Source organism: Anopheles coluzzii, chromosome 3, assembly GCF_943734685.1.
Source record: "Anopheles coluzzii chromosome 3, AcolN3, whole genome shotgun sequence".
In the NCBI taxonomy this organism is placed as follows: domain Eukaryota; kingdom Metazoa; phylum Arthropoda; class Insecta; order Diptera; family Culicidae; genus Anopheles; species Anopheles coluzzii.
Genome location: NC_064671.1, coordinates 68,662,921 through 68,679,423, shown reverse-complemented (window position 1 = coordinate 68,679,423; position 16,503 = coordinate 68,662,921). Strand labels below are relative to the sequence as shown.

The 16,503-nt window shown below is 42.9% G+C and overlaps 1 protein-coding gene across 1 annotated transcript; it reads left to right on the top strand.

Annotated features, from left to right (window-relative positions):
- The first annotated feature begins 4,242 nt into the window (after positions 1-4,242).
- On the top strand, positions 4,243-7,172 carry LOC120958977 (probable cytochrome P450 6a13). The gene is made up of 2 exons (XM_040382073.2): positions 4,243-5,755; positions 5,822-7,172. The coding sequence occupies exons 1-2, from the start codon at positions 4,498-4,500 to the stop codon at positions 6,247-6,249; spliced, it is 1,686 nt and encodes a 561-aa protein (XP_040238007.2). The 5' UTR covers positions 4,243-4,497; the 3' UTR covers positions 6,250-7,172.
- The last annotated feature ends 9,331 nt before the right edge of the window (positions 7,173-16,503 follow it).

Here is a 16,503-nt window from a genome sequence, read left to right as displayed (position 1 = left end):
CGCTTTCCCCTACATCAATCCGCGGGCACCTGGCGTCCCATGACACACCCACTGACGGATGCGAACTCACTCAATCAAAAAAAAGGGAGAAAAAGATATCAGTGTAACCGAGTGCCGAACGACGAGGGTCGCCAAGTGCACCAAACTACCCATTCCCTTGGGGGTTGTTTTTAATCGACAATCTGAACGAATGTCATTATTATAGCGTATTAAATTTATTGCTTCATCCTTCCCTCGATTGAGCGGGATTGCATCGAACGGGAAAGCCGGAGTGCAATTCCAAACCATTGTATCACTATACAAAACGAGCTTGAACAATGTGGATGAGTTGACATTGATATAAATCAATTATGATTATGTGTTTCATCGTGCCAAAACGCGCGAGATGCAGTTTGTTCATTCGTGACAAAAAAGCGGACAAGCGCCTTAAAAGACACTTAAAAAGGAGCTTGGGGCCGTTTGCAAACGCAAAACGGATGCATTTTAAAAGCAATTTACACGGCACCAACATTTAATGAGCTTGCCGCTTCTGCACGGGCGTACGAAATTGAAGGATTAACTTCCGCCCGGTTGAGCGCTTCGCTCGCTAATTTCTCTCTCTTTGGTTTTTGCGAAGCGCCCGTCGTAGTAAAGCCACAGTTTAATCAGCTTTCCGCGGGCACATTAATGTCCAGTGAGGTGTGATGAGACTGGTCGCTGGTTCCTGTTTTAAGCTGCTCCCTCTTTTTTTCTGGTTACGGTGTAAAGGGTACGTATGCTACCCACTTTTAAGGCTATTAAATTGAGTATCCAATTTATGGGATGAAACGGCAAATTATATCATTTAAGCTCTTTAAAAATGGTTCTGTTATTTATAAACATAAAAATCCTTGTACCATGCTATGAAAAAAACATATTTTAAATAATAAATTAAAGCACCAATGTGGCGTCCCCTCTCACTCTCTCTCTCTTGACACGCAATCAATCTCCCGGCATTCTCAACCCGCCTCAGCAACCGGGCGCGTGTGCACGCACCATACTGCACCCGAGTGCAATTGTAAATGAACCGTAAAATGTTTAATGATTGGTAACAATTGTGGCAATCATTTGACGCCCCCGTTCCTTTGTCCTCCCACCATTGACACATGACACAACCGTGGCGTAATGGTTGGGACCGAGCGCAAACGCACACTCCATCTCCATCCCAGCCATCGTCCGGGGTCGCGCGCTCTTTTACGGTTGCATTATCAGGATAGATTTTGCACTGGAAATAAATAAAAGTGTTTAAACAAGCACGTGATTTTTCTTTTATAATACTGGGTGATTGTGTGCTATGTTTCGAGCACATTATTTCCAGCTGAAATGGGAGGAAGAATGCCTTTTGCGATTGAAATTGTTATGGCGCTGCTGTGTACCATTACATCGGTGTACTGTTCGTGGGGCTGGAGTGGAGCTCTGTGCAGTGGTTTTAGTATTTATTTATTTGTTCTATGCATTAAACAGAGCTTAATGAACTGTATTGAGCATCGTTTGTGGACTGAGCTGGGAAGCGATCGCTCGGAAACAAGCGTGTGAAAAGCTTTGTTTATTTTACATCCTTTGATGATAGTATTTGTCCATTAGATGCCCTTTATAACGTTATCTCAATCATCCTGTAATCAGCTTATAGCTGGTAATAAATCTTTCCCCAAAAATAATGCCAAAAAAGCAGATCACTATCCGCGACAACAACAGCTCCCACCAATTATTGGTGAGCTATCTCCCTTTTCCATCACCTTGAACGACTTTTGCTAGATAGGGGAAGTCAGGGTAGGTTCGACACCTTGCCGTTTTTGTATTGATAGAACTTTTTGAAGAAAAAAATTAGTACACATTATTTATATCAGCTGTTTCGAACAGTTGAGTCACATTTCACTGATTAGAAGCCTGTCCATTGTCAAAAAACAACCAAATAAACACATGGTGGTTCTGATTGACAGCCGATGTAATTATGACGACAGTGATGATGACTGTATAGTCCGTTCAGTGATTGAATATGCGCAGGTTGTTTGGAAGCCATCTTCTCAGCGCTTATCTGCCCGCATCGAGTCAATACAACGCAGACTCACCCGTTATGCTTTGCGTCTTCTCCCATTGGCAACCAGGCAGTCAATATCCATCCTATGAAGCACGCCTAAAGCTTCTTGAGTTGAAAAAAAAAACTCAGTGACAGGCGTCGTATAGCGCAGCAAATGTTTGTTGGAGGTCTCCTAACGGGAAACTGTCGACTGTCCAACCCTACTCCACCGACTGGACATCTATGCTCCAACGGCCCCTTTATGCCCGCGACTTCTGCTTAATGTCCCTCGTTGCCGAACGAACTATGGCTCAGGAGACCCTATAATCTCTATGTGCAGGGCTTTTAACGTAGTCTACCAATTTTTCGATTTTGATGCGTCTCTAAAGTCGTTTAAGTCGTTAAAGTCGTTTTATTCAACAAAATTACAGTTTCCGTGTTAATAGTATTGTTTTATAAACACTATTGATTAGTTTTGTATCAAAGTGCGTATTTTTGTATATTAAACTATATAGTATAAAATGTCACTAAAACTTGTGTGGCCAATGCACAGTGGGCAACCGCCATACAAACGCCGGGATGAAAATCAATTCCTCGTGCTATTGCAATTTATCTTCATTCAATACAATTGCTCTTACTATACAGGGTAGTCCTATACTTAAATCGTCAAGACAGCGAATAAAACTTAATAATTATCGCTCACAACATTGCATTATTACGTATCAGTTAACAGCATCAATAATAATTGTTAGGAATTAAAACGAAGGCGGAATAAGTTTCTGACTGTAAACGAAGTTTTAAAGTATTACGCACTAAAAAAGTTGTGTTTTTCTTGGTTTGTTTGGAAAAGAACCGATTCCTATCTTACGACCTTTTTAAACTGTTTTTCCTCTCTTCAGCTTTGTTTTCTGCCTGTTTGTTTCAAATGCCCGTTTATGACAGGTAGTTGGATACTGGTGGTGTATGGCTCATACGACAACACGTCAAAATCGCTCGCGTTATTTTCAAGAAAAAGTTTAATAATTTTCGGGGTCGAAGATGGTCGCAGCTAATTTTAACGACAATGCGTAGGAAAATTGTTGATCTTTCCAATGATATACGACTCACGAGTGAAATCGAGTCGAATCATAAAAAAAATCACTCTCCAAAATAAAAATATCCAAAAATTCAGCAGTGATGTTTGGTTTTCAATCATTTATGAACTTTAAAAACAAGTTTTTGCAAAATATTAAGACATAACATCAAAGTATGACAAAAAACCTTTCCAACGACACATTGATTATCAAAATCTAACCATCATATACTAAAATATGATTGTTTATATTCGGTCGAAAAATAGCTCAAAGTTGGGACAAAAAACCCAAAGTTAACACTTTGATGGCCTATTTCTCAGTAAGTTTAAGATAAAAACGTGAAATATTTTGGTTTCAACTAAGTTTAAGTATCTATTTTAAGAAAATGATTATGGTGTAAACCTGCGATGAAGTTGGTTTTTCGATTTTTATACAGGCGTTTGCCCAATGTGCAATGGGGGTAAAATCGACACCATACTCGGTAGTAGTGTAATGCTTATTTGTAGCATGTTAGCTTTTTTTATATCGTAATTTGAAAGTGCTTTTATTTCCTACAGATGTCTTGTCACTATGTACGGCAAACGTAATGATCAAGCTGAGCAAACACGCAATTAAAAATACCTTAGAAGCTTTAAAACTCGCGATATCAACAAACCAAGGAGGTGATAATGGTGGAGTTTAGCTATTATTCAAACATTCAAACATGTATTTGATATATGGTTTAGGCTTATGAAAATTAATATTGTTATGGCTTTGTCCGTATTTTAAGCTCACTTTAGGCCAGACAGGCTTAACTGAAGAAAAAAAAATAGTCGCTGGTATGGAAACACATTGACCGATGTTCGACTTTTGGCTTCCGAGTTGGCAGAGAAAAATAAAATTGAACATCCTTCGAATTTATGAAAAAAAAGAAGAAGAGTACTGGAAGATACTGGCTGCCAGGTTACTTTTTTTAAATGAATCTTAACCATTCATTCCGTAAAGCAGATGCTATCGCCGCAGCTTCTACTACATGGAGTCATGGAGTACATGGAGTTTGTTATTTTAAAAGCTAAAACCAATGTGTCGTAATCACTCCACAAGGTGTCGATTTTACCCCATCATGATGTCGATCTTACCCGCACTGCAGTTGTGATGCAACAAAAAACACACTTTTTTATTTTTATCAAAATGTTATCAAAATCAATCCAGAAGCCGTAGTTTCTCGCACGATGGTACATAATGAATCAAAAAAGCTTTTTTGATGTCTGCTAGTAAGTTTACATTGGTAAAAGTATTGCAATCAGGGGAAAACCTTAAGGTGTCCAAACTACCCCCAGTTCCCCTACGTGTGCCTCCACAATCACACACTCACACACCCCCGTTATCTGGCTGGAACCGTCCATCATAATGGTTCTGCACCCGTTGACCCTTTTTCGACGCCCTTGCACAAAACGAACCGGTTTCGCATGCACCACACAATGCACTTTGTTCACCAACCGCACCGTGCAACTGCAACCCTTGCCAACTGCAGTACGCCGACGACCACGCGTCACGGCAGCAGTGCAGGCTAAAACTACTACTCGTTCCGCAATGGCCCTACCGATCGCGTTGTATCTGTGCGTCAGTGTGGTGTGTTTGCTGGTGCTTTGGATACGGCGACGGCGCAACTACTGGTCCACTCGCAATGTACCGACCATACCGGGCCACTTTCTGCTGGGGAACTTTGAGGGGCTGCGCCGGCAATCCGTCGCGGACGTGTCGAACGAGCTGTACCGCCAGGTGGACCGGCGGGAACGGTTCTGCGGCCTGTCGATCATGCTGCAGCCTACCCTGATGATCACCGATCTGGACCTGATCAAGTCGGTGCTGATCAAAGACTTTGCCCACTTTACCGATCACGGTGTGTACCATAACGAGCGTGTCGATGCCCTGTCCTGCCATCTGTTCTGTCTCGAGGGTGCCAAGTGGAAGAGCATCCGGTCGAAACTGTCGCCCGCCTTTACGACCGGACGGATCCGGGCGATGTTTCCCATCCTGCGGCAGGTGGCCGACAACTTTGCCCACTTTCTCCGGACGGAAGTCGATGGTAAGGCGGAGCTGGATATGAAGGATTGCTGTGCGCGCATGATGATCGATAACATTGGCGGGTGTGCGTTCGGGATTGAGTGTAACAGCTTTCACGAACCGGACAGTGCGTTCCGTCGGACGGGTGAGCTGGTGTTCTATAAGCCGCGCCACTCGCAGGTTGTGAGCAGCTTGCTCCGTCTCTACCCGGCACTGGGCCATCTGCTCGGGCTCAAAGTGAACCACGACGAGGTGGTTGAGTTCTTCACCGGGATGATGCGCCGCACGGTGGCGATGCGCGAGAGCAGCGACACTGCCACGCCCAAGCGGAACGATCTAATTGACATGATGCTGCAGCTGCGTGCGGCCTCCAACGGTAGCGCCCTCTCGATGGACGAGCTGATGGCGCAAGCGTTCGGGTTCTTTCTGGCCGGGTACGAAACGTCCTCCTCCAATGTGACCTTCTGTCTGTACGAGCTGGCCCTGAACGAGCACTGTCAGGAGCAGGCGCGTGCGTGCGTGCGGGAAGCGCTGCGCAAGCATGGCGGCTTAACGTACGAAGCGCTTGGGGAGATGGAGTATCTCGATCGTTGCATCAATGGTGAGTGTTACATCCGCTGTGAGAGTTTCTTTTTTAAAGTTAATCTGTGCTTGCTTTCTTTTGTAGAAACACTGCGAAAGTATCCACCACTGCCGCTGCTACCTCGGCTTACCTCCAAAGCGTACCGCATACCGGGCAGTGATGTGATACTGCCGGCGAAAATGCGAATCCATCTGCCGGTGTACGCGATCCAGCGCGACGAGCGCTACTATCCCGACCCGGACCGGTTCGATCCGGATCGCTTTGCGCCGGACCGGGTAGCAGAGCGACACTTTAGTGCATTTTTGCCGTTCGGGGAGGGGCCGAGAATTTGCATCGGCCAGCGGCTGGGGGTGCTGCAATCGCGCATCGGTTTGGCGACGGTGCTGGCCAATTTTCGGGTGCGGCCGGGCCCGAGGACACCGATACCGCTGGTGTTTGCGAAGGATGCGGTCACGCTGCAGTCGGCCGGGGAGGTGTACTTGCAGGTGGAACCGTTGCAGGAGCAAGATTAATTTTGTATAGAACGGCAAGGTGTAGTGTTGCTGTGGAATGATTTCTGTGATTTGAGTAGGAGAAATTGGTGGGAGGTTTTGATCGAATGTTTAGGAAAAACTCACACAAAAAGGTCGTTATCTTCATCCAACTGCCTCAGTACATTTGAACGTAGGCAACCTTTTATTAAATGATGTTTACACTCCAGATAACTTGGCCCCGTCTAAAGGCTTGGGAAAATAATGATTGAGGTTTATAATATATCTAGGGTGCGAGCTAAATTTGTGCAGAAGCGCCCGCTATCCACAGGATACAGCAAGAGAGACTTATTCTAAACCATTGCCCGGAGTGAACATTGATCCTGATCCCATACTTGTACTGGATCTTATCCTTAACCCCTACCGATCCAGAAACTAATCTCGAATCCATATAGCTCCAAGAACTGATTCCATATCGTTACTGGAACTAATCCCCAATACCGGCTTTGGAACTGACATAGAACCCATATCGGCCCTAGAACAAGTTCTGAACCTCTATCGGTTCTAAAACAGATCTTGAATTCATACCGCAATTCCACAACTGATCAGTCCTGAAAATGCACTAGTCTGAAGGCACTAATATTCATGGAATCCAAATAATTTCTAGAACTTCTCCCTTTTTAATTGTGACCCTTTCGAAAAAATTCCTGTCCAAAACAAATCCAGTAACTGATTCCGATACCATGTTTGTCAATGAACCATTCCCGATAGCAGAGTTTTGAAAAAAAAGGTATTCAGCATAGGACTGTGGCCATCCAATCAGCCAGGAAGTGCTCGCCACTCTTTACTAAAATACCAAAATAGCAACTAATATACTTACAAGACTAATATTTTATATACTGATATCATTTATCTTCCTACACAATACATTCACTCAAAATAAAGCCAATTACAGCCAAAATAAAGCCAATGTGGTAAAATGTATTACTTCCCGTGTAAAAATACTTTTTGCTGCTAAATTTATGATTCCACAGTAATTCCCCTAGAGGGCGCTTAGATAGTATGTGAGAGAGACGCGTGAAAAACACTACAAATGTTCCGAATATTTATTTTTCTAATCACTTATCCACAATCCTTTAGTTTTACTATACAAACCCTTAAATATTAAAAAATCATTTTATTGCCTCTTGAAACATGCATCAAACACCGCCATCACGAACACCATTCCCACCGTGACACTAGCATTTGACTTCAAGGGTCGGCTCTCAATAAACATCCAACGAACGCTGTACCAAGCGGCTGTAACTCGCCATAGGAAAACTTCGACACACCAAAGCACAAAAAAAGAAAACAAATTCCCCAACTTCGAATCGAAATTTATCAAAAAAAAAGAAAACAACCAGCAAAATGACATGATTTATTTACGCTGCTAAACGATATAAATTTTGCAAAAACGCCTGGACACGCTCGGGTAGCAGTAGGAAAGCGAAAAAAGAAAATCACGTGGTCGCTCGGAGAAGAAACAACCGGTCAAATATAAAATATATAAACGCGTCCCAATCGCTGCTGCTTGTGAAGGATAACAAGCGAAAAGAGCAACAGCAGAGAACACGAGGTGGTCCAAAACCACCAGCAACACCAGCATGGCGTAACGGAGCCCCGCACACAGGCAAAAAGCGAAAATTCTACACAGCGAGGTTGTCCAATTTGTGTTCGGCATGGGAGATAGCGAGGAAGGGATTTTTTATACTTTAACTACACCAAAAAAAAAAATGGACACTGTCACACTGTTAGATCGTGCCCTGTTAAAGCACGGAACTAGGTACGATTTGCCACACTTTTTTTCTGGTCCCAATTTTCCCCTTGGGGACGTTTTTGATAGTTCATGTACCTAGTTCATAGCCTCCTGTTGCTCGTTTTTTGTTCTCCCTATTTTCAGAGTGTCTCATCGCGAAGGACCACAGCGACGTGTGGCTCCTGCGATAATAGGCTTTGCTGGTAGCCTCGAAGTAGCCTCGGGATCGCGCGTGTTGTCCCGACTACCAGCATGCATTATCGCAACGGCTTCGCTTGCTGTTTGCTGCCAGTTGGAATCGGAAGTGAACTCTGGCGAAAGAAAAACGACCACCATTCGCGTGAAATTGGTTGGTGTCAAGTTGTTTCGCCGACAGTGTCAGCCGAAAGTTGTGGCAGATTGCAGCACCGCGAACCGGTGGGGCGAAATTGCGCCAAAGGTGAAAACCCTCATGGAAGGTAAGTTAAGCAATGTTCTTTCCACAAAATGCGCTTCAATTCCATCGGGGACGAAAGGAACATCATACAGCACAAAGGCATTGTAGTATCTTTTCTGTAATCAAAATGCAAAACTGGCAATGGCAAAAACCGTTGCTTCTTAGAAGCATACGAGTGGAGAGTTTGAGATCTCCGTTTGGATTTTATGCTGTGGTGAACATCTAAAATAAAAATAAATTTAAAAACTCCTTCCATGAAAGCAAAGAAGTGTATGTGTGTGATGGAAACTCTGCGAGACACTTTTGAGAGTGCAATCCAATAACCTGTATGTTGTACCAACATATGCCACCAGGAGCTAGAGATGAGGTTCGTCCACAGTAAACCGCGTATTTGTTCCTTTGCTGTTGACCAGGCTTGTGGCTGGGCTGGGTTAGAAGTTTGATTACAATCAGGACTAGTTCCTGCCCGCTTCCTTCACAAAGAAATTGGGAAAGATATGTGTAATGCGCTCGGTAAAGTTAGATTAGTGGAAAGTTTAACACACTCTAGTTTTGAATACTCTTCCGATCGTATTATTCTGCTGTCAGAGAAGTAAAACGAACTTCTTGTTCTGTGTAAAACATTTAATTTGTACTGCATCATTTATCATACGCCGCATTTCCATTCACACTCCCTTCTCGCGCGAAACGGAGGTACTCGACAGTGACTTCAAAAATTGTAATTAATTGCGCAAAATTTAATAACCTTCACAATACATATATATTCAAATGGACTGTGGTCAGCCGTGGCACAGCTGGTGCCGTTGACGCGAACAGAAATTGTCGCGCACTTTCGCACCACGTCAAGCAGTGTAATGTAACAAGTGTAACCATGCTTTGGGTGCTATTGCAATTTACAATCCAGCGGCTTCTGGTCCCGGGGCTACCAAAAGTTGGGTAAATTGTCGTATAATTAGTAGCCAGTTGTGAGCAAAGCTTTGTGGGAATTTTTATGAAGGGATTTTTTTACACAATTGCAAATGTTACATCAGTTGAAGAAGTCTTAGCCAAGTGGTGCACATTAACATATGATTTAAAACAGTATATTTATCATTCAATTACGTCAAACAGTACTGCAGGTACAAGATTTTTGGATGTAGAGGGTAGCTGTAGAATTGAAACTGAAAGTATAAACTCTCGGTTGTACTAAGCCTCTACAGGTTTTCGTACTACAAACTTCAGTACTCTTTCTACTCTATTTCCCTTCTTTTTGCCAATTGCAATAGATAAAGCAGCGTCAAACCGTTGTCCTCATTTCAGTTTTCCTGTTTTACTATCACTTGTCTAGCTCATTTTAAAATTGTATCCTCTGTTCGAAGTTTATTCCTTTTTTTATGTCCTATACATAGCTCACCAAATGCGTTCCATCCGTTGCTATCGGTTTCTGCAAAACAGCCACCATTAACAATTGACACATTGTGTAGCGACAATGTGGCCCAACATGCGCGCTGTTGTATCCTTTCCATTTCCCTATCCCCTTGTCGTAAGAAGTTTGGTCTCGAGATGGTTGGGAAAATTACTTCGAGATAAAGACACATGAACACACACACACACAATCCTTTCCGACCACACGGCCTTGTGTGCCGGACGCAGCTGCTCATCCGTTCACATTCCGGGCGGGGGGGAGTGGTACGAATTCTAATTGAAAATTTCCCAATTTATTGTTTGGGAAATTTAATTTATATCACTTGTCCACCGTATGCAGAGTTGGATGTTGGAGGGGGCAGGAGTGTATAAATCCTTTCCCAATGCTCTCTTTTGGGCGATAAAGTAGGTAAAACTGTGCGGACAGCGCTGATTGAAGCTGCACCAATTGCGGAAGTACAATGGAGCTTTTACTACGAGCACTGGTCGAAACGATGAATTTTTGGTGGATTTGCCAAACCACCACTCCCCCGCTAAAGGGTGGACGTTTTGTGTCCCTACGGGGATTTTGCTGGAGGTATCACATCGTTGCTTCTCCAGTGAGGATTTACATTTCAATAGCCGAAAATCCTTGAGGGAGTGCTTGGTAAAAACGTTGGCAGTAGCAAGGAGAAAGGATTCACTACTGCGAGTGGAGAAAAGTTTAGCCTTTTCTCTCTCTGGTGGTTGAGCATGCATGGTTTTGGGGACGATATACACCGTTTGGTTGGCAGAACATCAAACAAATCTACTCAAACGAGGGGGAGGTGAGTGATGATGTGGTGTAACTTATTTTGGATTTAAAAAATTATTTTTATAAGCTTATCAACGGCGCAATGAAATGCTACATTTTTGTCAACAAAATCGTTCCCATCTCACCCTGTAATGTGACAGCGTCCCTTGGCCTTTTGGGACCCACAAAAACGTCAACCATTGCCGGTTGAGTTTGAGATTTACCGAGGTGCAGGCAGGCAGCACACACAAAAGCTGCACAAACAATACGTCTTTCTCTCCCATTTGACCAACCGTTTGGTCAACCTCACTTTTCAATCCATTCCCTATATCTCGCAAAACTCCAAAACAATGCTACCCACTTCCCAAATGGCAACCAAAACCTCCACAAAACTATCTTTTCTGTCAAGACTTTGTCGGTGGGCCTTCGAACTGGTAGCACCATCCGACAGCTGCCCTGGAAAAGCATTGAAGCTGCCCAACCGTTAAACCGCAGCTAGATGGGGGCAAATCCGATCCCCGGGTCCAATTGGATTTATTGCCAAACCACTCACAAAGCAGGAGGATACTGTCGCGTGATGGGAGAGGTCCTAGTACTGAAATTTATGCGATCGAAATAGTGAAATGGTTTGCTAATTGACTTATTACCCGTAATTGGATTGCGAGATGAACAGCAAGCGGGTGTTGTTTAGAGTTTTTAACTTATTTAAATAGCATGGTTTATTGGGTTACCGCCATGAAGGTAAAGTGGTACACAATTTATTGAATTGAATGTTGCACAGTAAAAGCTGATTAATTAATATTAATCAGTTTGATCAGTACTGCATTGTTCCGATTGGTATTTGATTGCACTATTATAACTGGGCCGGTTTGGCGGTACAGTCGTCAACTCGAACGACTTAACAACATGCCTGTCATGGGTTCAAGCCCCGAAAAGACCGTGCCCCCATACGTAGGACTGACTATCCCGCTACGGTAACAAAAAGTCGCTGAAAGCCAAGCCCACATCACTAGTGGGTACAGGCAGGCCTTGACCGGCAGCGGTTGTTGTGCCAAAAGAAGAAGAATTATAACTGAACGATGCAGTCTTTAGGATTAATTCTGAAAAGAAAGTGTATCATACACATGGGTTATGGCTGATTCCTCCAGTGAACTTTATAACGAGACACTGAAGCAACGGAACTGCAACGGTCAGAGGTTGTTTGTCGCGGGACTTCTTGACAATCGGATCGACTCGCCCGCGCTTCTTTCGAGGCTCAACATGTATGTCCCGCCGAGATCGCTCCGAGCTAAATCGCTACTTGACGTGGGGGAACGCCGCACTCGCTTTGGCTCCTCTGATCCGTTTATTCGTATGTGCCGTGAGTTTAATGTTATTTGTGATCGTCATCAACCTGACATGTCGCGCACCGCATTGTTAAATAGTATTCGTGTCATGCGTCCTTTTACATGTTAATTATGTTACTTAAGACTAAGCGTGACAGATGAATGACCGAAATGTGACTATGATATAATGAATGAATGTAAATGAATTCGCTTCAAGTGGGCCACTCGTGGTCCGTTGAATTTTAATTAATAAATATCAAATAAATAACAGAAGAAGAATTTGAGCTTCATATTGAATATATGCATATTGAAGTCTTAGGGTATTTGAAAGCAATCTACTGGAAACAAAATCATTGAACTTTAGGTCTTAACACTCAGTGATACATCAGATAACGTGTTGATACTTCCAACAAGATATCAAAGCTATTACTGACACTACCATATTCGATTACGATGAATGTTCTCTCAAAGGCTATGCTATTCCAAATTAAATTCTTGCTTAAGCACTTCAAATTAAGTTTCAGAGTTTTGAATACAATCTGAATAGAATTTGAATGAACCAGTCTCATCATCAAGCTGGTCTCGTGGTACAGTCGTCAATTCGTAGGACTTAACGACATCCCCGTCATGGGTTCAATCCCCTAATGGACCGTGCCGCCATACGTAGGACTGACTATCCTGCTATGGGAGGAAATCAATAAATCCACTGAAAACCCAAGCCAACAAGTGATACAGACAGGCCTTGACCGACAATGGTTCTTGAACCAAAGAAGAAGAAGAAGAAGAAGAAGAAGAAGAAGAAGAAGAAGAAGAAGAAGAAGAAGAAAAAGAAGATGAAATAGAAGAAGAAGTCTCATCATGTTATAGCTTGACAAGATTACACTTATGGTGGAATGCTCTCACCATAGCTTACATATCCTGTAAGTCGTCACATAATGATTGATTGTTCTGTAAGTTGAGTTGAGATAATTTCCTCAGTATTGGGCAGGTTACCTATGTGTGAGTTTAGCATCTATATCATATTTTATTCCAAAATTCAAAATGTAGATGAAGTTACTCTGGGACATAAACAAAAACTACCTTTTATTCCTAAGTTAAGCTATTTCAACCTTTTCCTACGTCATTCCAAGTCGGAAGTAGTATACTTTCTTCGCAATTAAATTTAAAGCAACTTTATCATTTTTACGCTCACAAATCTAGCTTTCATGTCATCTTGAGTAACGCTTTCCTGTGAAGGTGTGAATTTATTAAGTCTCGGGGCAAAAAAAGAAAGAAAAAAAAATAACCTGCACCCAAAAGCCAATGAAATATTTCACACAGGTTAGTGCAGGGAAAAAAGTGCAAAGGCAATCAAAATGGTAAGAAAGAAAAATGATTACAGTAAGTATGATTAAATTCTACACACAACCCCCCCCCCCCCCCCCCCAATGGCGCATAATTCAGGCCCTCATTTGCACCACCCACTGACATGGGAAAAGTTTTTTTTTCGCTTCTCCTAGACACCACTAACTGTCCAAACGAAAAGAATTGCGCCTTAACGTAATGGCGACGGGAAACGGAATCGTTACGTTAAAAGAAGTGTACCTATTTCTTTCTACATTCACACACACACACACACCACACACATCATGATCGTCAATTACGGTAGGATAGTTTGGCTCACTCTACTGACTTTCCGCCCCCTTTGTCTGAGTTGCGCCACCAGGCTGGGTGTAAGGAGAAAATGAAACTAATGAGGTAAAAATCACCTTCAATGCGCACACTTGACGCTGTCGTAAAGACTGGCCTAGACGCATTTGGACTTTTTACTTATTTTTCTTTCCTCGCGAGAAAGGGAACCTTTGTTTGAAGCAAGAAAGGACAGAAAATCTAATTAAGATTTTTCCAACATCCCAAATCCGCTCTGGTGCAAGTAAACGGTGCTGGTGACGCATAGGCCGACGAAGAGTGGATTTGGGAGATGACGGACCAGGAGTTGGAAAGAATTTCGTAATAATATCTGGATCGGCTCCCAGATGAAGGAGACCAGACGACTGGACCTGACTCCCAGCTTTCCAAGGATTTGTTTGAAGAAATATTATTGTTATTAAATTCCTTTCCATTGCATGTCCTCGCCGACAAGAAGCTTGTCCGATTAAGGTAAAATTATAACTACTCCCTCCATTTCCACTATCTAATTGCAGCTGTCCCAAAGGGCGGTTTCTAGTGAAGCCTAACGATGAAGCTACTAAAGCTACGTGACATCAAACCAGCCCATTAACGCATTCACCTTTGCTCTAAAACGCTCGTCAAAGGTTGTGTCATTGAAAAAAAAAAGAGACAGCCATCGTCCTTTTCCACGTCAAATGCTGCAACAAATTGGAGCCGTACTGTGAATAACACAGGGGCACAATCAACCTGTCTGTAATGGGACACCTTTCACCTTCATCTCCAAAACAGTATCCCCCCCCCCAGGTAGAATGTATCTTCCCGTAGCGATAATAATCCCAAAATCTTCCAACGACGATTTAACCCTCATCTCCGCCAACGTGAGCTACTGGCTGTGACGAGATTGATGTCAAGCGTGTCTCAAAAGCGGCCGTTGATTGTTGGTGCCGTTAGGATGTGCCTTGCTGTCGCAATCTCAGCTCACACCTGGTGGAGGTGGACCGTGCTTTCTGATTGAAAAAAAAAACGAACGGAGAGTTCTGTTAACAATCAGTTGTAGAAGATATCGGGCGCTTTCATTGCCCGGTCACATTATAGCCGTAATGAGACGTTTTGCCGCTGTTCACTCGATAGGACAATTGATTCTTGGGCATAAGATGTGATGAAAAGACAACTTGCCATTTCCGTTTTTCGGCTAAGAACAAAATGAAACTAATTTTCCAACTCAGTTCATTACGCATTGTTTTGTGATGTAAATGGAGGGGTAATTTGTATTTACAGTTGTAAGCATGGTACAAAAATGTTGTCGGTAGAATAGCAGTCTTTTATTTACTTTCAATTCGCCTAAGCCATTGGTCAATTGTTCTTTCTGAATAAAAATGTCATTGGTCAATTAGGTATTCTGGGACAAACTGGTCATGTCTGGAACAATATCAAGATATACAAATTGACAATTCTTCTGTAAAAATATCCATTCATGTGCATAAATTGAGGTTGTTTGTCTCAATTTTAAATCCTTATTTAGCGATTATGCCCTACCTATCATATTTTGCATTGCATTTGCATACTTTTAGGCGAACACTGCTAACCATCAGGCGAATATTGCATAACTTTAGGCGTTAAGGTGCTAAATTTAGCTGTACTGTTTGGCTAATTACTCTGCAGAAATTTTCGAATGCAAATCTTTGTTAATAAAACACAAGCAACCCATTTGATATCTAATTCTACACTTTACAATACTATTGTTTGAGACAAATCGTTGCTAATTAGGAATGATTTCAAACCGCCGACAGCTGCATTTCGCATAACCCGTTCGCTTTATTAACCTACCGCATAAATTGACCACTGCAACGTTTAATTCCTCTCGTGCCACTGTATGTACACCATCCGCCCCGGGTACGGTGTAAAGCGCATACAAAATGCACTCATTATTATCGGCAACACTCCCATCGGCAACGCAACGAAATTCGCGCAGGAAGGTTCAGGAACATTTAGCTTCTTATCATTGCGGCACGCCGGAGGGGATTGGTCTAGCAAAACGGTTTCGCCCAGTGTCGCTTCTCCTTGTCGCTGAGATCGTTTATTACAATTTTGCTGCGTTCTGCTTGATTATCACGTACCCGGGCAGCGTCAGGGCTCGTTGTCGTTGGAGCTTGGGCTTTGTCTAATCATACCCATCAGAGCTAGTAGCACGGCTAGCCTCGGACCTCGGTCGTCCAGACCAGACGTCATAATTTAAGCCCGTTGCCTAGCAATCCACCCACGGGAGGAAACTCCGCACGCACACACGGTCACACACACCCGGTAATTGGGTGTCAATTCGTGATTAGACCTATTTGCATATAAAATTATCCACCAGTACACAGTGTGTCCCCGGGTCTGTGTGTCTGTGCGTGCGAGTGTTGGTGGCGCTATTCCCAGCAGTGTGCGAAGCGATTCATTTTGTATGCAGTTTTGGGTAACCTGCTGGGGAAACTGTTCTACCGATGCTGTGTAATCCACCATACCATACACAGCCACTCGATTGGAGCCAATTTATTTCAATAATGTTAAACTCCTCGCTCTTTACAAACGGCAAATGCGATAAGAGCAGCAGCAGTAGTAGTAGCAGCTAGTCACAAGGATACTAAATGCATCCTATTTCTACGATACTGACGCCGTGTTAGGATGGCACATTTGTAAATGTGCTGTACAAACCATGTGTATCATGTGTTTGAAATTAATCTACAACACTGTACTGTTACACAATAAATTGTTGGTGATTTCCTACATTTTATTCATAGTAAAATGTAATTAAAAACTAAACTTAAAGAAAAATCTTTAAAAATTTCTATGATATACTTTGAATTATGTCGATGAAAGTATGAATATGCTTTGTATGTATGTTACAGTCGTTGTGGCATTTTGACTCCAACTC